Source organism: Puma concolor, chromosome E4 (assembly GCF_028749965.1).
Source record: "Puma concolor isolate L17-30 chromosome E4, mPumCon1.1.hap2, whole genome shotgun sequence".
Taxonomy (NCBI): domain Eukaryota; kingdom Metazoa; phylum Chordata; class Mammalia; order Carnivora; family Felidae; genus Puma; species Puma concolor.
The window spans coordinates 7618600-7643528 of record NC_141683.1 but is presented as its reverse complement, the minus strand read 5'-3'; the positions used below and the strand labels follow the sequence as shown (position 1 = coordinate 7643528).

General features: G+C 44.3%; 1 protein-coding gene across 3 annotated transcripts in view; it reads right to left on the bottom strand.

The window, feature by feature from the left end:
• Positions 1-23148: 23148 nt before the first annotated feature.
• NUF2 (NUF2 component of NDC80 kinetochore complex) overlaps positions 23149-24929 on the bottom strand; it is a 30217-nt gene continuing 28436 nt past the window's right edge. For 2 of the 3 annotated variants that reach the window (XM_025927850.2, XM_086694712.1), the window contains one exon: positions 23149-23498. In XM_025927850.2, the coding sequence (XP_025783635.1) occupies positions 23364-23498 (135 nt within the window). In that variant the 3' untranslated portion in view covers positions 23149-23363. The remainder of the gene's footprint in view (positions 23499-24929) is intronic. The other variant, XR_015246422.1, reaches the window with a different exon arrangement.

Genomic DNA, 24929 nt, shown 5'->3' with positions numbered 1-24929 from the left:
GGGAAGGGGGGGGAAGAACCATCAATGTACTTTTGACCAAATTCCTGTCATATGGAAGAAGGTTCAAGGGTATTGTGAATGACTTTCTACTTCAGGTGGTTCAAGATCATAGGCTTTTGGGGAGGATGAAACCCAGTGACATTGGTTTTTCAATCATGATTACAGACCGTGGATCTGGCATCAGTTGCTTACCTCATACTGGGAAAACAAATTGACAAAGTAACATAACTAGTATAATTAGCCTGCTTATTTTATAACATCTGCTTGGGGAAGGGGGGATTCTGACATATGTACTAATCTATCAGGCAAAAACTTTGACCATCAAGATACCAGTGTTAATGTGAGAGCAAAGAATTCAGTTTGACAAGTATTTACAGGATGCATATCATGTCCAGGAACCATGTTAGGGTCTCCTAGGTATAACCTTGAATTTCTCCAGGCCTCGGTTTTCCCATTTGCAAAAAGGGGAGTACTACAATTTGCCTTGCAAATTTTTTTTTGTAAGGACTTAGATGAAATACTTTATGATGTTAGCTTCCTAGCAGTCACTAAATAAATAATAGCTACTGGCAATATATGTTATTCACACAGGGAACATGGAAATCGATGCACAGCTAACGAAAAAAGGAAAAATGAACAATGTGTATGAAAAGCCTATTCACAAAAGAATAAACTCAAACAGCTACTAAAAAAAGAACGTCAGCCCAACTTCACATACAAAAATATTAAAAAAAAAAAAAAAAAAAAAAAAAGAGTGAGATGCATTTCTTGGCCATCAAATTGACAACTTCTTTGAAAGTAATACTTACCTGTGGCAAGATTGTGGTAAAATGAGCTGTTTGGGGCCACACTAGTGACTTTGCAGAGTTGTGATCTTTCTGAAAAGGAATTAATCAATGTGTACCCAAGGCCTTCAAAATGTTCATGTGGCCTTCAGCCCGATAGCTCTCCTTCTGCTTAAAGATGTCTATTACACTGCTTTCTTTTTTCTTTTTTTTTTTTTTATTCTTATTTTATTTTTTTAATATAATTTATTGTCAAGTTAGCTAACATCCAGTGTATATAGCGTGCTTTTGGTTTTGGGGGTAGATTCCAGTGATTCATCGCTTACATAGAACACCCTACACTGCTTTCTATTACAAAGATTTTTAAAAACAATCTAGATATAAAAAATCGAATGGTAAGATTTCATTCTACATCCACATAGTAGACTGTCATGTAGTGATAAACATAATGTTTGGCCAGAAATTTCTTACTATGATTATGATTCAAATGTTACGGGCAAAGAAAGATACAAATCTGTTGTACTTGGTGTTGTCTCTAGCATGTAAAAATATGTATGTATCAGTAAGTTGTTGCTGTATAACAAACCGCCCCTCAAAATTCAGTGACTTAAAATAGCCATTTATTTAGTTTATAATTCTGCAGTCCGTTCAGGCTAGGATCACCTGACCAATTCTTGTCATCTATGTATACCCCTCCTGGGTTTGTTTGGGTGTCTTTGATTAGCTGGTCAGTTGGAAGCTGGCTGATATAGGACAACTTCAGCTGGAATATTAACATTGTATTTCTAGAGTGGCAGAATTACCAGTGATTTTCAGTGTTTTACGTTTTCCCACTTTTAATTTTTATTTATTTTTTAGAGAGAAAGAGTGTGCGAGCAGGGGAGAGGAGCAGAGGGAGAGAGAGACAGAATCTTGAGCAGGTTCCCTGTTCAGTGTGGAGCCCAATGTGGGGCTCAATCCCCCGCCCCTGAGATCATGACCTGAGCCCAAGTCAAAAGCCGGATGCTCAACCAACTGAGCCACTGAGGCGGCCCCGATTGTCCATTTTCTAAAAGCAAACCTTACCTTTAGAAGCAGATAGAAATTAAGATTCAAGGTGTGTATCTACCGTGTGTGCATCGAATGCCAAGGACATGTGGAAGCAGGGGTAGGATCACAGAGGAAGAGCACGGGGCACAGCCTGGGATGGAAGTCGGAGCTTCTCGAGCGGGTGGCACTTGGGCTGGAGGTTGACGGATGAGTAAAGAGGATTTGGCAAAGCAGTGGAGGGCGGGACTCTGAAGGCAGGCGAATGGGTCAGCCAGAGAGCCCTGTGCAGGTGGGGGGAAGGGTGCTGAGGCGAGGAGGGGAGTCAAGTGGGAAGGTGGTGCTGGGAGGGGAGGGCTTGTGTTTTACTGACTGGAAGCGAGCTAGGAGCGTTTAGACCCAGCCCTTACAAACTCAGAGCTGGATCACCTTGAAAGGCAGTTCTCTTTTAAGGTTTTAAAAATACTAGGGGGGTGGGGGGCCTGGGCGGCTCAGTCAGGTAAGCGTCCACTCTTGGTTTTGGCTCAGGTCACGATCTCATGGTTCGTGAGTTCAAGGCCCACATTGGGCTCTGTGCTGACAGCATGGAGCTTGTTTGGGATTCTCCCTCCCCACCCCCCACCCCCACCTCTCTCTCTCTCTCTCTGCTCCTTCCCTGCTCTCTCATTCTCTCTCAAAATAAATAAATACACTTAAAAGAATTTTAAAATATTAAATGATAGTCATGTGGACACTGGTACTAAAGAGGAGAATTCGCCTTCAGCTGAGAGCAAAACTCCCAAAGAACAAGGGCACAAGTAAACGTACCACCGTCTATTTTCGGCCGACGTCCCTCTCCCCTTTGGAAGCGCAGAAAATCCGGCAACTGCCTGCTAAGGAAGCGGTTTAGGACAGGATTAATCAGTACCTGCTGATTAAATTTTGGGCTATAAAATGATAATCTAGCTGTCATGGTTCTACTGACGGTAGTCTATGTTATGTGTCTTCCAATGAAGTGCTTAATTAAAGTGAATGCCTAGATATTTAAATTCCGAGAGCCCACCAATCAGCTAGTTGTTTATGAGTTTTCAGAGGACCCCTCCTGGTCCCAGTGGATGGTGGTCTGAGGTCCCTCTATGAAGAGCGTTCTCCTGTTTTGAGAGGCACTTGCGCGGCTCAGTCAGTTGAGCGTCCGACTTCAGCTCAGGTCACGATCTCACGGTTCACAGGTTCCAGCCCCGCGTCGGGCTCTGTGCTGACCGCTCAGAGCCTGGAGCCTGCTTTGGATTCTGTGTCTCCCTCTCTCTCTGTTCCTCCCCTGCTCATGCTCTGTCTCTTCCTGTCTCTCAAAATGAATAAACGTTAAAAAAAATTTTTTTTAATTAAAAAAAGAGCATTCACCTGTTCTGAAAATCAAGTTCAAGACCTCATCAGTGCCCAACTTAACTGCCGTAAGAAGATACAACAGAACACAGCAAACTGCTCCCCCCCACCCCCCCACCCCGGTTGACTAATGAATGGAAGTTCGCCTGTGGAATCCAGTCACCAGAGCTACAAATGCCACCTCACTCAGCAGGCTGTCAGCTCTTGTCTCTTCTTAGAAAGTCCAAGTAAATATAACGTCAGTCTGTTGTCTGTGACAGTGGTAGGCACTTAGGAAAAGCTCAGGGAATCTTTTACTCCCTTCTCTGTCTTTCCATGGCTTTCTGTGATCCTGAGCGGAGACCACGGAGACAAGGGCACTCTTTCCGTAATGATGAATGCCGGTTAATGAGGATTGCGACACTTAGCAAATAAAAATTAAGGGGTGCCCAATTCAGTTTGAATTTCAGATACACAACAGGTATAAATGTCAGACATACTTATCCTACAAGATTATTCGTCATGTATCTGACATTCAGAATGAACTGGGCATCCTATGTTTTATGTGCCAATCCCCACTTTAGGGGTTTGCCAGGATGGCACAGGTCCTTTGGCAGAAGAAGGGCAGGGCTGTGACCGGGGGTCGGAGAAGCCAGAGGGGGTGTCTGAGTCAGCATCGCTATGAGGAGCTCCTGTTTTCCGGAGCCCCTGCCGGATTCTCTTTCATCACGACATCCCGGTGTGATTTTGTTGGGCAAGTCATTTCATGGGTTTCACTAACCTCCCAATGATTCTGTCAAATTTTATGTAGCTTACCCGGAGAGAAACGAGCTTGTTTAAGCAAGACTAGCTAATTTGCTCATTTGAGAGCCAAAAGTTTGTTAGATCACAGTAGCAGCTACCCAGCCCAAATGTGCAAGGATATTGGAGTTTAAAAAAAAGAAAAAATGAAGACTTTATGAAAACCCTAAAGTATGAACTGCAAATGAGAATATTCACTTTCAGGAACCTGCCTGAGAACTCCATGGACATCAGCTAGAGCAACTATACAATAGAACTTGGACACTGCTCTTGGATTAGAAATTAGAAACTAGAAAAAAATATCCTTCAGCTTCAAGTGGCCAAGAGGGAAAAAAAAAGATAGAAAAAAAAAAAAACCACCACAAAACGGCTCTGTTCTAGAGACAGCCAGATTCCTCTTCTATCTAGTCCTAACTTTGAAGCTTCCACCTTATATTACGCTCTGTCCTCACCGCACACTGGTCCCTCTGGCGCGAGGCTTCCAAATGGCAAGGTCCTCATTAATCTGTGAAGAGTATGCTTAGAATCTGTCTGTGGTTGGGCATTGTTTGTTCTCAGCTTTACGTCCTGAATGTTTTCCAGGAGTCCCGCGAAGGATGTTTGCTCCTTCCAATACACTCTGCCAAATGTGTGCTAATTACTTCCCGCCCCAGGAATCGCTTCTCGGTCTGTTTGGTGCTGCAGCTCCGCGTTCTGGCGCCTTGGGTTGTCTGCATGCCGCGGCGACAGAGGATGTCTGTCCCCACTCTTGGGACAAAGTGCCGCTTCCTATTTGGGGTCTGATCTGAAAATCAATTCCCCACAGAGCAGAAACACTGATTTCACTCATGCATTCTTCCACGAATTATTACTGAGCACCTATTATGTGCCAGGCACTGTATGAGGCTGTGGAAACTGACGTGAAAAAAGCAATATGCCCCCTATAGCCTAATGCAGGAGGCAGATATTTATCTGATAGCTTCCACAGCGTTGAGTGTTTTTGATAGGAAAAGTGTAATATACGTGAGGATGCCACAGGGGGCTTAACCTGGGTTGGGAAAGGCTTCCTGGAGGAAGTGGTGTTTAAGCTGAATAGCAGTTAGCAAATGTAACAGAAAAATGCGTGTGTTGGGAGAGGGCGGGCAGTGAAACAGAAACAACCTATGTCAACGCCCCTCGGGAGAAGCAAGGAGTATGATGGGTCATAAAGACGACCAGAATACGAAGGAGGCTTCAGGAGGTCCACAAATATTTAGGAAGTGTCTACTGTGTACCAGGCACTGTTCTAGAATCTGGAGGTACAGCTTGGAGCCCGGCAGACATGGAGGAGGTCCTTAAATCCTAGCAGAGGAAGACGGACGACAAACAAGAAGCCAGTGAAGAGATGACCTCACGCATGGATACGTTCACGGAAACAATAAAATAATGACTTTGGGTTTGAGCGGGCTAGGAGTAGAGCTGCCTCAGCCAAGGGGGTCCGGGAGAGGGTCTTTGAGGAGATGACACTTGCAATGAGGGCTGCATGTGGGGAGGAAGCAGCCATTTTAAGGGCCAGGGTAGGCAAGAATGCCATGAGACAAAGACCCGCAGGGACCCTTAGAGCCACGTTTAGGAGTTTCAGCTTTATCTCAAGGGTAAGGAGAAAACAGCTGAGTCTGTTCCAGAGATAAGTAGTGTGATTTGAAATAATGATTATTTTGGCTTTGCTGTAGAGTCTAGATTGGAGAGGAACAAGACGGAATGTAGCAGGTGGTCCAAGGGATGGGAAAAGGGATTGTGTCCAGAAACATTTAGAAATGAGAGTTGGTTATCTTGTTGACTGGCTTGTACTGAGGATAAGGGAGGGAGAGGAGGGGAGAAGGCATTTTTTTATTTTTTTGTCTTGTGCAACTGGATAGCTTGTAGCAGCATTTGCTAAGAAGGGGAGATGAAAATAATGGGTTATATCTTGGATGTGTTGGAAGGGGGTCCCCGTGGTACATCTAAGTGGGGGTGCTCAAAAGAAAGGCACATGCCTGGGTCTAGGCTCAGAAGAAAGGTCTGGGTTGGACATGTAGAACTGGGAGCTATTAGAAGAGGAGATAACAAAGCCGAGGGGAAGCGTGGACCAAGAAAAGAGAGCCTCAGGTACAGCTCAGGATGACTTTCATTTTGCAAAATTTATTATATATCTAGCATGAAAACATTCTTCGGTAGGTACTGTGTAACACGTGTAACGTGTCTCTTGATAAGAATTGTGTATAAGGAGGCCAAGGGCATGAAGAGGATGCCACCAAGGCCAAGGATATGGGTGACCCCCAACCATATTGGTAATAAGCACAGTAACGAGTGATGCAGTGTCTCTATGCCAGGCACTGTGCTGGTTGTTGGAGATCAGCGAATGAGCCCAAAAGCTCACAGATGGAAGGGAAGTTACGCATGTAGGGAAATAACAATGGACCATCGTGGGACAAAGGACATTGTGGGACACAGAAGAGGGAGGTGGTTGTAATGGTCTGGACCACTAAGGAGAGGAAGTGATGTGCTTGACCCATGGGTGCAGCCAAATGACCAACGCTAGGACAGAGACAGATTGTACCAAGCCTCATTGGGGCTTGCAAAGATAAAGCCCTTAAAACTCTTTACAGTTCATAAAATACTTGTGGGCTGGTGGGTATTTTGAAGCTATTTTCAAACATTACAAAAATGAAAGCCTTCTATGGCAAAGTAACTTGATGAAACATCAGCTCACTCTTCCCTGGTCCACATCAGGTAACTGAATGGGGTCTGAAGTAGGAAAGCCAGAGACCGCCATCAGGAACTGCTGGGAATTTGCTTCTTGTACTTGGGCTACCCATGGGCTGTTCAACTTCTCTGGCCCTAAGTTCCTTCATCTGTAATCTAGGTGGGCAGCCTATGAAACACTCTCCACATGATGAGGATGAATGTCATGATGTCCCCAAATCAGACCAATGCACTCAGGAGATGGCCCAGGATATCCCAAGTATTCTAGTTACATTCGGTAACACTGATAAATACTTTCAGATGTATCTTCAGGACAGGCATCACATTTGATGGGCCTGGGACCAGGTGTCGCATCTTGGGATACCCCTCGGTATACTTGAGTTAATTAGCAACATTATCTGTGCCACCCATGAGTAAACTTACTGAACAGAAAGTTTACCTACTGAATAGAAAATAGAATGAACAAAGCCACAGTACTGGGGGAGCAAGTCAGAATCTCCATCCGATTGATGTGGATTAAGAAAACCAAAATGTGGGCGCCTGGGTGGCACAGTCGGTTAAGCGTCCGACTTCAGCCAGGTCACGATCTCGCGGTCCGTGAGTTCGAGCCCCGCGTCGGGCTCTGGGCTGATGGCTCAGAGCCTGGAGCCTGCTTCCGATTCTGTGTCTCCCTCTCTCTCTGCCCCTCCCCCGTTCATGCTCTGTCTCTCTCTGTCCCAAAAATAAATAAACGTTGAAAAAAAAAAAATTAAAAAAAAAAAAAAAAAGAAAACCAAAATGTAAAACAGGATCCAAGTTGCCTAAAGTTGGGATTAACTAGCAGAGATTATCCAGCATCAGGTAATAAGGTTGAAACCACCCAACGGTAAGAGTTGTTTCTAATCCTAACAATGTAATGTCCTTTCGAGTCCATAGCGATTTTGGCTGAAGCCACGATTTTAACACTAAATATGTCCTCCACCATTAATTTTTCAGTCTAGACTTTGCAAATAAAGGAGAGCATTTGTTGGTTAACCTCACATTACTTTTTAGTTACTTTTGCTGCATTAACGGCTGCTCAAGTCACCGGTTTTAGACACAAAGACTAGGCATACGGAAGGAGGTGATGCCAGCTTTGAACACACTGAAAGGGTGACAAGGGACCAGCCAGTTGGTCATGATGCCAAGCAGTGAGCAAAGAGAGGGAATTTGACACTGAAAGTTGTGGCATCAGGTGGAAGGTCTACAAGGCATTTGGGAATCTAAGGGCTGGACCCTGTTCTAGCAGTTGGATCCAGATGTCCCTCATAGCAACCACCTTGGTGGAGATGGGAACCTTCTGTGACTTTTTAAGCAGAAGGAACTCAGATCCACCTGTTCTGTCCTGGGGAGAGAACAGGAGAGTGCAGAAGTTCTAGATGGTCTTTCTCACTGTCCAGCTCCTCCGGAAGATCTTCAGGGAGCAGTGGAAATCATGCAGGAAGATCTCATCTGTCCTGAGCACTGGGCTAATTTTCTCCTCTGGCTGCCTTCACGAGTCAGGAATTCAAATAAATGGTGGTGCACTTCTTGTTCTAACAGGTCAATAATGTCAACTTCCAACAGCCACACCAGCCATGTTATCCAGCATAAAAATGAATCTGGGCATTTTACAACAGTCTGTTTTCCTTTGAGAAAAGTATTTAACTGGGTGCCTGGGAGGGCTCAGTCGGTTAAGCAACCAACTCTTGACATCGGCTCGGGTCATAATCTTGCCGTTCCTGGGACTGAGTCCTGCATCGGGCTCTGTGCTAACAGCATGGAGCCTGCTTGGGATTCTCTCTCTCTCCTCTCTCTCTGCCTCTCTCTACCTCTCAAAAATGGATAAATAAAACTTTTGTAAAAAAGTATTTATCTTTCAGGAATATGTAAGTTTACCACATTGTGAATAACAACAAACATCCCTGTACCATCATCACCTAACTTAAAAAAGGAAACATTAGGAATACAGTCGAAGCCTTTATTACAGCCCTCCATGAGGACAAGGCATGTCACCGATCTCTAGGAACCCCTAACCTGAAATTGATTGCAGTTTCAAAGGGAAAGATGGCCACCTGCGGCGAGGCGGGGACCTGGTCCGAGAACTTTCCAGGCAGTCATAGCACCGGCGCATGGTTTTCCCGGAGCCCAGGCCCTCTGAAGCCTGGTGAGATTCCCTCCCACCACGGCTCAAATCCATGCTGCCAAGTAATGCCAACGAACTTTAAAACTCTGCAGCAAGTAAGTACAGTTTAGTACATTTTTAAAAAATTCAAGTTCATTACCATGAAAATGAGCCTCTTCTCTGTCACAGCTTGCAAATTCTCTCTGACATTCAATTGACTGATCAGCAGACCTGTGCTTTATAGTAGGAGACTTTTTGCCTTTCTCTTTGATCTGATTTCCCCCTATTTAACAGACAATTATAGGCTCTTTAAATCCCACAGGTTCGGAGACAGCAAATAATTACCAGTAGCAATTTTAGAATAAAGCCAACCTGAATGAGTTCAGTTAAATTATGCAATGCTTAGTAGTGGCGTTTTTTATTTTAAATAAGGACAGCAAACCAAAACCCCAAACAATCATTATATTGCTTCCAATTCCTCCCGACAGCTGTCTGTTCAACTTCTGACCTGTTTGTAAAAATCTGCACACCATCTACCAAAGGGATACACACATGATTGCAAACTTCTGTTCTAAGGACATTAAATAAATTATTTCTTTAAGATCATATGGCAGATCTATAATTAATTAAACCCACCACGATATTACGGGCAAAATAATTTAGCTTTTCTAAAAAGGTAAATGTAATTTGCCGATCCGGTATTTGGAAGAATGCTTTGCCCAAAATCAATTCCTTTAGTTTCTAGAGAATAGAAACTAGAGGTAATCTCATTTTAATTATATCTCTTTATTGCTAACAAAGGAATGATTTATGCAATTAAATTAACTGGCTAGGAAATTATTCTCAGCTGGGCTGTCCTAATTCTTTGCTTTCTGAATTGCAGGCTCTTACACTTTCCTATGTAGATTAATTTTCCTGATATGCAAACAATGCCTCCGTGTTCGTCTTTTCCTTTTTTTTTTTTTTTTAATTCAGAAGTCCCCTTTTCTTCTTGCCAACGACATGAGTAATATTTGTGGAGCTGCTGGGCTTTGACTAGTATTTTTTTTAATGTTAAAAAGATGAAAAAGATCTTTTCTTTCCAATCTCATTATTACAGAACAGAGCAAGGTTTGAGGGTTTTCTTATCTGTGGTACTGGAACAGCAGCAAAGACACGGAAAAAATTGCAGAAATGTCAAAGGCTGCAAAATTTGAAAGTGGCTTCAGCAGCCCCAGAAGTGGTAAATTAGCAAATGCTTTTAGGACCGTCTTTCTTCAGAGCTTCCCCCTGTCCCTCCGGCCCCCACCCCCCCATCCTAGGGCCCCTCTGTCGGCCCCAATTATTTCCTACAAAGTTCAAGCAGGTAGGGGCGCCTGGGTGGCGCAGTCGGTTAAGCATCTGACTTCAGCCAGGTCACGATCTCGCGGTCCGTGAGTTCGAGCCCCGCATCAGGCTCTGGGCTGATGGCTCAGAGCCTGGAGCCTGTTTCGATTCTGTGTCTCCCTCTCTCTCTGCCCCTCCCCCGTTCATGCTCTGTCTCTCTCTGTCCCAAAAATAAATAAACGTTGAAAAAAAATTAAAAAAAAAACAAAAAAAAACAAAGTTCAAGCAGGTAAATAGCACGCGATAAAAACCACCTGCCGAAAGTCCACATTCATGGAGTGGCCTCCGTGAACAGCACTGATCATGGTGCAGGGGGTCGTAGGCAGGCAAGCGTGGGTTACAAAGGAATTCAGACACTTTCTCCGTCCCTAAATAGTTGATGACCCTGGAGGCAATTTTTGGTAGAAATGTTTATGAAATAAAATCTATTCCTGTATGGGTAGACTGAAGATAGAATGATGGCATTATTTGGGACCTACATTAAACCAGACTACTTTTTTTTTGTTTTTAAACATTTATTTTTGAGAGACAGAAAGACGCAGAGCACAAGCAGGGGAGGCGCAGAAAGAGAGAGGGAGACACAGACTCCGAAGCAGGCTCCAGGCTCCGAGCTGCCAGCACAGAGCCCGACGTGGGGCTCGAACCCACGAACCGCGAGATCAAGACCTGAGCTGAAGTTGGCCACTTAACCGACTGAGCCACCCAGGCGCCCCTAAATCAGACTATTTTTAAATATTCTGTATATTTTGTTATTGGCTCTTTTAAAATAGGAAGAGGTAAGGAGTTGCAACATATATAGGCTGGTGATGTTAAGAAAATGACAGAAGAGACTAGGTGCACTTTTTCTTTTGAAGCCATATGTGACAGTGGCATGCTTTCCAGTGCATTCACCTTTATCTACTGGACCAGGGCTCACAACCTTCCTCTGTAAAGATAACGGAGTCCAAGCTTGTCCTGCCGGCCACATGACAGGCAAGTAGGTTGAAAGGCAAGATGTTGGCATAAAGAAAGCAACTTTATTGGGAAAGCCATCAAAGCAGAAGATGGCAGACGATCATTTTATTGTCCCAAAGAACAACAAGACTGGAGCCAAAGTCAGACACTTAACCGACTGAGCCACCCAGGGGCCCCTCTCTGACCCTGGGTTTTTAAGGGGGGTACAGAGTGTTAGTTCCGTGACTTTTCTGCTTACTGTTTACCAATAGAGATCCCTTGGCTACTTTAGTTCATAAACACTGCCTCAGTTCATGAAGACCTTATTAAAATCCAAAATACATTTCCTGACAAGTCTCTCCACCATAGGTCCCCATATACTGTTTACTGAGCTAGATCGTTGTGTTGGTCCTTTTTCTTTCCTTGTTTAGCATTTCCCCTCCTGCTCCAGCTTGACAACCACTTTTAAAAAAAACAATCTTTTTTAATGTTTATTTTCGAGAGAGAGAGAGAGTGCAAGCAGGGGAGGGACAGAGAGAGAGAGAGAGAGAGAGAGAGAGAGAATCCGAAGCAGGCTCCAAGCTCTGAGCTGTCAGCACAGAGCCCGATGCGGCGCTCGAACTCACGAACCGTGAGATCGTGACCTGAGCCGAAGTTGGACACTCAACCAACTGAGCCACCCAGGTATCCCTATGTGTTCTCTTTTTTTTTTTTTTTTTTTTTTTTTTTAACATTTATTTATTTTTGGGACAGAGAGAGACAGAGCATGAACGGGGGAGGGGCAGAGAGAGAGGGAGACACAGAATCGGAAACAGGCTCCAGGCTCTGAGCCATCAGCCCAGAGCCCGACGCGGGGCTCGAACTCACGGACCGCGAGATCGTGACCTGGCTGAAGTCGGACGCTTAACCGACTGCGCCATCCAGGCGCCCCTGTGTTCTCTTTTAAATTAGGTGACAGTAGGGGCGCCTGGGTGGCTCGGTCGGTTAAGCGTCCGACTTCGGCCCAGGTCATGATCTCACAGTCCCTGAGTTTGAGCCCCGCGTCGGGCTCTGTGCCGACCGCTCAGAGCCTGGAGCCTGTTTCGGATTCTGTGTCTCCCTCTCTCTCTGCCCCTCCCATGTTCATCCTCTGTCTCTCTCTGTCTCAAAAATAAATAAACCTTAAAAAATAAATAAATAAATAAATTAGGTGACAGTATAGGGATGCTGTTATTATATTTCACAATGTAGTAGCCTTGTAGATTTCTGAAATATAATACCTTTCTTTTGGAACAACAGAAATGTCTTCACGTTCAATCCCTATGTAAAGATTTTGATCATTTAAGTGTTACAACCAAATATTTAACAAACTAAAGAGTCTGCTTGATATTCTGAATACGCAGAGTAGATTCAACTAGCTCTTGAGAAATGAAGCACATTATAGAGTTTTCATTATATTGAAACTAATGCTCACTACTGTGATTTGTATCAATTAAAACATAGCCTATTGTTTCAGGGTTTCTGGGCTGGGACCCCATGTCAGATGTTTATAATTCCTTAGGAAAAATTCTCTTATAACCAGAAAAAAAAAAAAATGGTCGCCTTCAGGAAAATAGAAAATGAGAAATATTTTTATCCGTAAGAGTTAGGGAAAACTTCTCAGTGGGTACTCTAAGTCTGACCTGGATTCCTAACCCCCTTCCAATTAGAACAGGGCTGCCTCACCACACATGCCAATGATCTATTTGAAAGACTTCGAGGGGACATTTCTCGTGGGGTTGATGGAGGCAGAAAAGACTTAGTGGGCCTGCTAAGGAAAGTCAGCCATTCGGGGCATGCTCTATAATTGCCAAATCGCGGGGACTAGGGTAGGATAGGCGGGTCTTGAGTTTCAAAGAAAAAAAATATATGGGGCAAAAGGCTGGTGGTAATCCCAGAGAGCCACAGAAGAAACAACGGTGGGAAAAGAACCGTATTTGTATTTCCTATAAGGGAACCCAGAAACCGTGCTCACCAGAATCTGCAGATCTAAGTTGCTGGCATTGCCCCTGGCTTGTAGAGCTCATGCTTTGGGCTCCAAAATTCTGGAAACATGGCTAATAAATATCTGACTGCTTTTGTTAAAAGTGACCAAAAAAGTCAGATCCTATTTGGAAGATTTTTTTTTTCCAAATAACTAAGATCTCGAATATTTTTATATTTTATTTTTTAATTAATAAATTTTTTGGTGTTTATTTATTTTTGAGAGAGAGACAGACAGAGCCCGAGCAGGGAAGGGGCAAAGAGAGAGAGAGAGACGCAAAGAATTCAAAGCAGTCTCCAGGCTCTGAGCCGTCAGCACTCGAACTCACAAACTGAGAGATCATGACCTGAGCTGAAGTCAGTTGCTTAACCAACTGAGCCACCCAGGCGCCCCTTTTTAAAAATTTTTTAATGTTTATTTATTTTTGAGAGAGAGATGGAGACACAGAATCCAAGGCAGGCTCCAGGCTCCGAGCCATCAGCACAGAGCCCCACATGGGGCTCGAACTCACAAACCTCGAGATCATGACCTGAGCCAAAGTCAGACGCTTAACTGCCTAAGCCACCCACGCGCTCATATTTTTATATTTCAAATTGCAGATACAGAGAAGTTACACAGAGTTCTAGAATACCACCAACCTTTTTGCTGTGTCATTACATAGTTAAAAGTCACAGCCAGGGGGAGTAGCTCCAGCCAAAGTCCAAGGTTTGTATTTTTTCCCTTTCCAGGTACTGCACTTACAAAAGGGGGGCCCTGGGATGTGGTACAGGGGCTGAGGGGCTCTATGGCTGAGTGCATAGATGAGAGGGGTTTTTTTTCTCGAATGCCTAGATCCCACAGAGGGACAGGTGTGAGGGGCGAGGTGTACCCCTGGGCAGATGCTCTGTAGGGTATGAGAGCATGCGCTCTGGCCTTGCCCCCCTGCCCACCTTTCTGGGCAGTTGGAGAAAGAATCTTCACTCACAGGAACCTTGGTAGTTTCCCTTCACCCTGGACATAAAAAAGTGAAGCAAAAAAGTCATCCTTCTCTTTGCTGGCAGGGGCCGGACTAGCTGTGCCACAAGAGTCGGCCCGGGTGACCTAACTGGTGACACAGCCACGGAGTACTAACGCCCGGATTGGAGCGAACGGGACAACTAACAACACGTGGACGGAGAGAAAGTCTAAGAGTTGACAAACATCCAGGGATCCTTCTTGAGAGCAGGAATCACGCATTCACTTCTTTCAAGGCACTCGTATTGGACCCGGTATAACGTGGACTCTTAGTAGATGTGGTTTGAGTTATCGAGTGAAGAAGAGGGGGAGGGGGGCGCCTGGGTGGCTCAGTCGGTTGGGCATCCGACTTCGGCTCAGGTCACGATCTCGGGGTCGGTGAGTTCGAGCCCCACGTCGGGCTCTGGGCTGATGGCTCAGAGCCTGGAGCCTGCTTCCGATTCTGTGTCTCCCTCTCTCTCTGCCCCTCCCCCGTTCATGCTCTGTCTCTCGGTCTCAAAAATAAATAAAACGTTAAAAAAAAAAATTAAAAAAAAAAAAAAAAAAAAGAAGAGGGGGAGGGGGCCTAGGCTTTGTAAAAGTGAAGAAAGCCCAGCCAGGGGTAGGAGCGCGGGGCGAACAGGGCTTCATGTATAAGACATGTCTAGGGAGGCCACCCATCCTGGTTTGCCCAGAACGGAGTGGTTTCCGGAATGTGGGACGTGTGGCTCTAAAACTACGACAATGGGGAGCCATTGGAAGGAAGAGAATTCATGGAAGAAACCAATGAGGGGCAACCCTATTATACCTTTGAATACAGTGAAGTTTCTTCACTCAGTTGTTTACCAAATATGACTTTGCTTCCATTATGTGCGAAGTTCTAAAGATTAAAAAACACAGTCTCTGGCTTCCAAAGAACTGATATATAAAGTTGCTTTGGTGACGTCGGACAACTTCGCCCTCCCGGAAAAATGCAATTGAGTTCGGAGAACTTTTTAAGAGGGATTAACATTCCCATGACATTTTTTTTCTTCGAATCTGGTCGAAAGGAAGGTTTTAAGCATCTCAGTCTTCTCTGAATCCTCTCTCCTTTGCCTGCTGATAGAGCTGAAGCAGTACGTCAACACTGGTAGTGGGTGGCTGGAATCACGAGTACAGTAGGACTTGTTTTTCTGGTTAGATTCTATTTCTTTCGAACTGTAAAATCTCACCTCGCACGTGCCACAGCCATTTCTGTTGCCTCTATTTCTTGGACTTTACTAGTAATGACAGCTGTTTACGAAGAGTGCTAAGTAGTTCGCATTTATCATCTGATTTTAACCCTCACGGCAACCTTGCGAGGTAAAGACACTACGGTCCCTGATTCGCAAATGAGGAACCTTAGGCTGGGCGTCCCAGTTCACACGGCTGGTCAGCTGTAAACACGGGGTTTGAAGGTCTTTCCAAAAGACCTTTTAAAAAAAAAAAATTTTTTTTTCATTTGTTTATTTTTGAGAGACAGAGTGAGACAAAGCGTGAGCGGGGAAGGGGCAGAGAGAGAAGGAGACACAGAATCCGAAGCAGGCTCCAGGCTCTGAGCTGTCAGCAGAGCCCGACGCAGGGCTTGAACCCACAAACCCGGAGATCATGACCTGAGCTGAAGTTGGACGCTTAACCGACTGAGCCGCCCAGGCTCCCCAGGATCACCTCCTTTTTAGAAATGCAAGGTATCGGGTCCCACCCAGACCCACTAAATGACTATTTTAACAAGAGAAGAGCTCTAGCTGACTTGCACGCATAAGGAGACCTGTAAGAAAACCTCACCCCGCTGTGGGTGGATGCCCCTTAAAGTAGTGATTCTGCAACTGGGACCCCGAGCCAGCAGCACCAGCTTCACCCGGGAACTTGACTGAAGTGCACCTTCTAGAGCCCCACCCGGCCCTTCGGAATCAGAAAGGCTGGGGCAATAAGCTGGTTGAGCCCTCCAGGTGATTCTGATCGACCCGGAGGTCTGAGAACCCTCCTGATAGCATTCTTACACCTACGCTTAACCTGGAAAGAAGAGCCAGCAGCGACACCCTGTGGAGCCAAGGGAAGTCTGCACCTTTTCTACGCGTGCACCTGCTCCTTCTCCCTGGTAAGATAAGACTGTCATGACCTTTGTTCCCTGCACTGAAAATACAAGGCTGATTTCTTTCCCTATGAACTATTTGCTTTAGGGTCTTGCGCCCGTTGTGGTCAAGCAGACCAGATTCTTTAATTCGGCAAACATTTACTCATTCGGCACCAAGCAGGTGTAAAGGATTGCAGTAGAGGTGGGGCAGAAGATAGAAAGCATATCAGATTGGTCCCCGGAGCGATCTACCAACAGTTATATCTATAGCAGCACCTGCTGCCATTTGAATATCTGCTATGTGGCAGGCACCGTGCTAATTGCTTTCCCAAACTCCCTCGGTCCTTATGTGCTAGAGATGTAGTCATTACTCCCATTTTATGATAAAGTAATATGAGGGCTAATTCTAACGCCGATGCTCTTAATCACATAGCAACAGAAGGCCATGGGGGAAGGGAAGGGGAAAAAAAAGTTTCAAACAGAAGAGGGAGGCAAACCTTAAGAGGCTTTTAAATACAGAGAACAAACTGAAGGTTGATGGGGGGTGGCGGGGGGAGAGGGGAAAACGGGTGATGGGCAGTGAGGAGGGCACTCGTGGGGATGAGCACTGGGTGTTGTATGTAAGCAACGAATCGCGGGAAATCTACTCCCGAAACCAAGAGCACACTGGATACACTGTATGTTAGCCAACCTGACAATAAGTTCTATTTAGAGAAAAAGTAAAAAATAAAAATAAATAAGTAATTTTAACATAAAAAAAATTAAGAAGGAAACAAGAAATCACAGAGCAAAGCTTCATAAAGCGATCCCCAAGGCTCCCTGTTATTAGAGTCGCTTAGTCACTTGTTTCAAGAGTAGATTCCCAGAGACGCACCAAATCAAGGCATGTTTCACAAACGTGACACTCAGTCTGGGAACTACTGTGCTACACCATACTGCCTCCGTTGCGGCATTGACCTTCGAAGGGCCCTGGAGTTATCCTGAAATGGCGAGCGGCAAAGATTCCTAAGCAGTGGGGGAAGCGATGACCAAGTTTGTATTTCAGGAAGATCTATGGGGAGGCAGTGTGAATGGATTAGAGGATGGTGACGATGTGAGGGACTGATGTGACCAGTAATCTTCTCGGAAAAAAAGAATGTCCCTGAGTTATCGATGCCAGTGACGATCTGGGTTTGTTTCCTAAGTGACTCGCTCATCGTCGTATGGGTATCTCAAATTCTTGTCTCAGGAAAAGTCGGTTTTAAGAGTTGCATGGAATCTGAGCTAGAATTCCAGAACCAAGCAGTAGGAGGATAACTCAGACAAAATAATCTTAAGGGGCCCCTGGGTGGCTCAGTCAGTGGAGTGTCTGACTCTTGATTTAGGCTCAGTCCGTGATCCCAGGGGCCGTGGGATTGGGCCCCGAGTCAGGCTCTGCCCTGAACGCGGAGCCTGCCTGAGATTCTCTCTCTCTTCCTCTGTCCCTCTCCCCAGCTCACACACTCTAATAAAAAAATATAAAATAATCTTAAAAAGATAATAAAACCGGGTCAGAAATTGGAGCTTTGGGATGAATTATCCATGTAGCGAAATTTTAAATAATTTTAAGTTACTGTTTAGAATCTATTTTGACTCTAAATAGATTGTCTCTCAGTTCTTTCTGACACTGGTTTTTGTTTTTTTTGTTTTTTTTTGTTTTTCCAGTCGTTGCTATCACTTTAAATTTGTCAGCTTTCAAATCTGAAAACCAAGTTATTCTAGCATTGGTTATGCAAGTTGCGTTATGCCCCCTGGTGGCAATATGGGTAGGCAGAACAGAGTCCTGTTTTCAATCAAAGGGACAGAGCCAACTTAATTGAAGTAGGTGGCGGGCCCTGAATTTGAAATGGAATTTCATATAAAACTTTTCTGGTCTTACTAAAAATAGGAAACATCCCGCGAAGCTAAAATCAGATGTATTAAGTTTAGCCTGCAAGGTGCATATTTCAATTTCCCTTGCTTTGTCATAAAATGGATTAGCTCCTTGAAATACGTCAGTTGAATTTGAAATTAAATATTTGCTCTACATACAGCTAAGCGGCTGGATTCCTACAAGAGGGCTAGAGTCTAAATACGTGCAGAATGTCCTTCAAGATCAGGCCGCAGTGAGTGTCACACACAATGCCATTTATTTCCTTCAGAGCACTAGTTTCCCCGCGAATAAACTTGAAAACGTTACGCCGCTCACCTAAGTCTATATGTTCAAGAAGGCTTTGGGAAAAAAACTTCGAATTTTGTACTGTATTCTTCAATGTTAACAGCCAAATACAGGTTATCATTTGGATTACACTGAGGGCTTCTTGAATGTGTGTGTTTTCTTACCTGTTTGGGGGGGGAGAGTAAAGCTCTCAAACTAGCGGAACATATGTTGGTGTTTGGTGCGAGAAAAGACCAAAGATGTGGGGGCGTCTGGGTGGCTCAGTCAGTCAAGTGTCCAACTTCGGCTCAGGTCATGATCTCGTGGTTCATGGGTTCGGGCCCCGTGTCAGGCTCTGTGCTGACAGTTCAGAGCCTGGAACCTGCTTCGGATTCTGTCTCCCTCTCTCTCTGCCTCTCCCCTGTTCCTGCCTTCTCTCTCTCTCTCTGTCTCAAAATTAACAAAAAAATAAAAAATAAATCAAATAAAGGATGAGAGAATAAAGTTTCTTGCTGGATTTAGATAAACCTGGCCTCGATGGATACATTATTTGGTCACGGGAGGAAAAAATGGCAATGCCTTAACTAAACATAAGTGACTACCAGGTGCTTAGCATGATGCTGCCCTAGAAAGTACTAGAGAGAACTGGGGGAGACACGGCCTCAAGAAACATTAAGTCTAGCAAGTGAAGATGTGTAAAAACTCACAATGATATAAATTAATGAAAATAATAACAGATATAAAGGAAAACCTGATATAAAGTTTAAAAGGGTGTATCAGCTGTAGTTTGGAATGAGACTTGAAAAAGGAGTGCTTTCCAGATGAACATACAAAGGAAAAACATAAGCTAAGGGAGAAAACACGTGCAAACAGAAAGTTCGCGGAAGTGAGATGCGCCAAAAGGACACTCAACCAGTTAAAGTTGTGATGAGAAATGGCGAGAGACAAGGCCAGAGTCTGGATTAAGAAGGGTCTTAATAGAACTCATCACATTTACTTTATCCTGTAAGTGAGGGGTCCCATGACTTTCTCATTCATGAAGCCCTTCGTCTTTCAGAGATTCTTTCAGTGTGCCCCTTGGCCAAACAAACCAAACCAAACCAAACCAAACCAAAACAAAACAAAAACAGGTCCATTAAGAAGTAGTTAGATTAGAACAACTTAAGGGGCATTTATTTCCTAACAATGTGTGCTTAGGAAAAATAACACAAAAATGGAAAGACTATTTTTATTGTGCTCTTAAATAACCAGTTACTAAGTGGATACGCATGCCTGTTGGGCATTGTACACATTCTCGAAACTTGCTCTGGAAACTTGCAGTCAGATTACACCTCACTACCCTCATTTCTTACTCCATAATGATTTCCATGTGATACTTAGTATCACAGCAAATGCCAGAAACCCACTTCATAAAGATGTATCATGGAAAGGAATGCAGGGTGATCTAACTTTGAAACTTTGGACTACCTTGGGCTAGTAGTTTCCATGGTGTCCAATAGGGAGCAACTATCGCTGTTTTCCTTTGCAAATCTCAACTATCCTGTGGTCCCCCGTGGGGTCACCACAGCACCCTGGCACAGCTGGAAAATCCAAAAAGACTTTGCACAAATCGCTGACATAATCTAACTTGCATGTTTAAAATGCCCTGATGCCTTTGTGAGGGTGGTGAGACCAGGATCCTGGTAAGATCATGGCAAACATCGGGTAGGAAATGAGGATGCGAATTGCACCACGGGTGAAGACGTGACAAGAGGCAGAGTGGGGTCCATCGAGCCACAGCTCTTGCAACTAAATGATATGAAGGAGTGAGGCGAGTGTCACAAGAGGGAAAGCAGAGGAGTTACTTTTCCAACACGGGCAGAGTGTAGTTAGTGATACTGTTTAGCAGAACGTGTGTTGAGTATTTCGATAATCGTGCTTGAATCTAATTGGTTGCCCTTGCAATCCTGCATTTTATTTCATGCATGGAAAACATCATTTTGAGAGGGCCCATTAGGCTCCACCAGAATGCCAAAAGGTTAAAACCATCTACTGACTATAGGATATACAAGTGCGAAATTCAGGAGAAACAGGAAAAATGTAATTAAACGTACATAGTGCATGTAAAAGTTGCATAGATGTTTTTAGCTTGTGGTGGAAGCTATGGGTGTAGATACAAGTTTTCAAGGAAAAGTAAGGGGTTGAAGATCAAGGGCAGAAGCCTAGAACACAAACACTTCAGAGGTTCAGAGGTTCAGAACGTTGAAAGTGGTCCCGGGGGAAAAACATTTAAAGGGACAGGGAGTGAACAGAACCAAGAAAGTGGTGCTACGGAGACAAAGAGAAAAAAGTATTGGGCAGGTGGAATGTAAGAAAGATAGAGATTTGAACAAGTATCCAGGGAACTTTGATATTAGTAATGTTTTGGTGATCTTAGAAAGTCCAATAAATTAGCATGGATAGAAGGAACAATGTCATGAAGGGCAGAGAATGAAGCAGATTCACATGGGTAGGATTACGGTTTCCTAGAAATCCGGTTCTTTTTGAAGATTAATTAACCAGTTACGATAACTGTTACTAGTTTCAGGTGGACCATATCATGATTTAGCAATTCTATCCATGACTCAGTGTTCATCATGGTAAGTGTGCCCTTGATCCCCTCCCCTCACCCTCTCCCCGTTGGTGACAAGCAGTTTGCTCTCTGTAGTCCAGGGTCTGTTTTTTATTTTTCCCTTTTTTTTGTTTCTCAAATTCCGCCTGAGTGAAACCATATAATATGTCTAATTTCACTTAGCATTATACTCTCTAGGTCCATCCATGTTGTTGCAAATGGCAAGATCTCATTCTTTTTTATGGCTGAGTAATATTCTGAAACACATACACACACACACACCCCCCTTATGTCCATTCATCTATCGATGGACACTTGGGTTGCTTCTCTATCTTGGCCTTTCTAAATGATGCTGCCATAGACATAGGGGCCCATGTGGCTCCCTGAATTAGTGTTTCCAATACCCAGTAGTGGAATTACTGCGACATATTCTATTTTATTTTTAATTTTGTGAGGAACCTCCATACCGTTTTCCACAGTGGCTGCACCAATTTACATTCCCGCCAACAGTGCATGAGTGTTCCTTTTTCTCAACACCCTTGCCAACGCTTCTTCCCTCTCTTTTTTATTTTAGCCATTCTGACAAGTGTAAGGTGGTATCTTGGTTGGGGGTAGGGGTGGGGGACAACAGCTTAAACGTGGAGATAGGTCCAGGGGGTTAAACTTTTAAATATAAAAAGAAAGAGAGGGGCGCCTGGGTAGCTCAGTGGGTTAAGTGTCCGACTTCGGCTCAGGTCATGATCTCACAGCTCATGGGTTCTAGTCCCGCATCCGGCTCTGTGCTGACAGCTCAGAGCCTGGAGCCTGCTTCGGACTCTGTGTCTCCCTCTCTCTCTGCTCTTCCCCCACTTGTGCGCTCTCTCAATAATAAATAAACATTAAAAAAAAATTGTTTAGGGGTGCCTGGGTGGCCCAGTCAGTTAAGCGTCCGACTTCAGCTCAGGCCATGATCTCACAGTTCCTGAGTTCAAACCCCATGTCAGGCTCTGGGCTGACAACTCAGAGCCTGGAACCTGCTTCAGATTCTGTGTTTCCCTCTCTGCACCTCCCCTGCTCCCACGCTGTCTCTCTCTCTCTCAAAAATAAATAAATGTTAAAAAAAAATTTTTTTTAATAAAATAAAATAAAAAGAGACGTGGTCATGTTTACACCTGTTACCTAGCCTCATAAACAGACCTTTTAAAGGCTTAAAATTCTAACTATTTAAAAAGAAGCAAGAAAGGAACAGCGCAATAGTTCAGCCTTAGCCCAACTATCCCCCACTGGACACCTAGATTTTTCCAGGGCCTCCATTCCAGGGCTTTTCCTCTCACTGAAAGGCTGGTCTCTACCTGCACTAATATTTTATTATCTCTGACAGAGACAGAAATACCCAGACTTCCCATGACTCCAGATGCTAACATGGAATACATATTGATATCTACCATGGCACTCTTCTAGGCACTTGGCACATTTTACCTCATTTTCCTCATAAAGATGTCGTGGCGCCGTGAACATGAATAAAAGGAAACCTCACCACAGTGGGGTCTGGAGGCTAGAAGGGGGAGCCCTACCTCTCAACATCGATCACTGGAAGAACGCCAGCTGCAGATCCCAACAAAAGAATCGTCCACAGTAAGGAATCGTCATCCAACAGGGAGCGATGAGCTCTGCATCTCCTACCAGGAAGAGACCACGCTGGCAACTCAGCCGATGAGAAACCATCATCGCCTTCAACTCTCACTTTTCTCCAACGGACCTGGGATCAAACGACCCCTCCCGACATCCATCTTTTCCGGAGACAGTGTTCCTCTCGTTTGCCGGACCCTCCTGTGGTCCCGCCGTTGCCCGCACGTCCTGAACTGCAATTCTCTGCTATTACTGAATAATCCCATTTTTGCTGGTGGAAAAACTGACAGTTTATTTTTAAGTGAAGCATCAGTGAAGAACTGGACCGCCACACTCAAACCTTCTCTCGCAAGTAATCACGCTAGAAAGTGGTACAGCACACACGTTCGGCACTCCAGTACCAAACAGAGCCCGGTTCAAATCTTGGCTCACCCGTTCCGTCTCTCGGGACCCACGGAGCAGTAACAGAAATATGTACGCGCATTGCCCAAGTGAGCAGCGAACAAGACCCGGACCATGCTGCTCAGGGATACCACACCTCCTGATGTCCACAAAGCAAAGGCAGCAGAAGGCAACAGGAAGATTTTGCATTCCAGTGCACCCATTTTTGTCTTATTCCAACTACTGACAACCAGGGGCAGAGGAGACACATGAACAGCTGCACAGGTTATTTTAATTGTAAGTTAATGAAAGTCTACATTACACGTATTCTCTTACAAAATAACAACCTATAAGAGCCCGTGAAAACGGCTGAGCCAACATTACGTGCTGCTTCCGATACTTCCAAGAACTTCAACCGAACTGTCCTCTTTCCCAATGTAAAAGGAAGGCGGCTAGCTGCTTGCGGAAAGACAAGTGCCTGCGTTAATCAAGCCGACGTTCTGAACATGTTCTTCTTCAGTTCAGCCGTTTTCTCCTCGATTTTAGCACCACAGTCCTCTGCTGCCTTTTCAATGCCTTCATGGTACTTCTCCAAAGCAGCTTTCAAACTCAGAAAGATTTCCTAGGTGGAAAATGAGCTGGAGTAAGGATTATCCCATGCATCAAGCTAACCTGATAATGAGTGGCAAGAACTCTCACCATCTCGTTAATATGCATTAGTCATATTTTAAAGCCCCAACGATCGTACGTGCACACACACGCACGCGTGTACCGACTCGTTTTAAAAATTCTGCAAGCTGGGCAGACACATCGAAAAAGTCCGCTACTCAGAAGAAAGCAGAGATGTGCACAACAATGCCTTGGATTCCATGATGTCAAGAATGTATTTCTAATTGTCAAGGAAGAGTTCCTACTTTGGAGCTCTTCATCTGTACCAGGCAAGTACCTGGGTTACTGACTGTATATACCACTACACCCTGTGCATCTGGCCCCGATCACCACTAAAAAGCTGTGTACGCAGGTCTAAGAAGTAATCAGGAGGACTGGAAAATACATGGTAGAGCCGCTTTAATAAAGCCATCAGGTAATTCTAATAAGCAATAATGAGTTCTCATAGAAACATATGGGGATGGGCTAAGAATTTAGAAAACCACGAGACAACAATTTTTATAGATGGAATAAAATAAAAGAAGCCAGTTGGCCTCCATGCATTCTCTTCTCTCTCGTACTTTACATAGTATGATTTTGACCTTCCTATTATTCCTTCTTCTTGAACAAAACAATTCTCAAACCTCGGTACAAGAAAAAGTGGCATTCTGAAAGTTTATAGTTTCATCACTGAAATAAAATAGCAGACAGCAGTCCTTTTCCAATGGGAAGAAAAAGCAGTAAATGGGTGTGACGGGGATAATGTTCTTAATTTTAATCGTCCCTCCCATTAACTTTTTCTTAAACCTATACTTTGTCTACTACTGACCTTAGGGGTTTTTTGTTTGTTTTAAAACGTTTATTTGTTTTAAGAGAAACAGAGAGAGTGCACGTGCGAGCGATGGAGGAGCAGAGACAGAGGGAGAGAGAGAATCCCAAGCAGGCTCTGCACTAAGCAAGGACCGTGGACCGTGGAGCTCGACGCGAGGCTCAATCCCAGGACCCTGAGATCACCACCTGAGCCGCTATGGAGAGTCAGATGCTTAGCCAACTGAGCCACCCAGGTGCCCCACTACTTACCTAAGCTTAAATTTTAGTGTAGATACTGCCTGTTTTTGAACAAACTATATAGGTTATAATTTAATATATTGCAGTTCACAGTGTTTCCAAAAAGAACAAAACTATTTCCAGACTCTGACATCTATGCAAGTGTGAGCACTCCTGCTCAAGATTCCGTGAATATAAATAGATGCTTAAGGCTAAACACTTCCCCAAATCCAAACACAGATAGTTATTAAATCCTAATACAAAAATAGAAGAGTCTTATTTAGATTTCTAAGATCTGATTGGGCATCAAATTACTACAACTATGGGATGTGAATCATTAAGAAAATAAATCAAACAT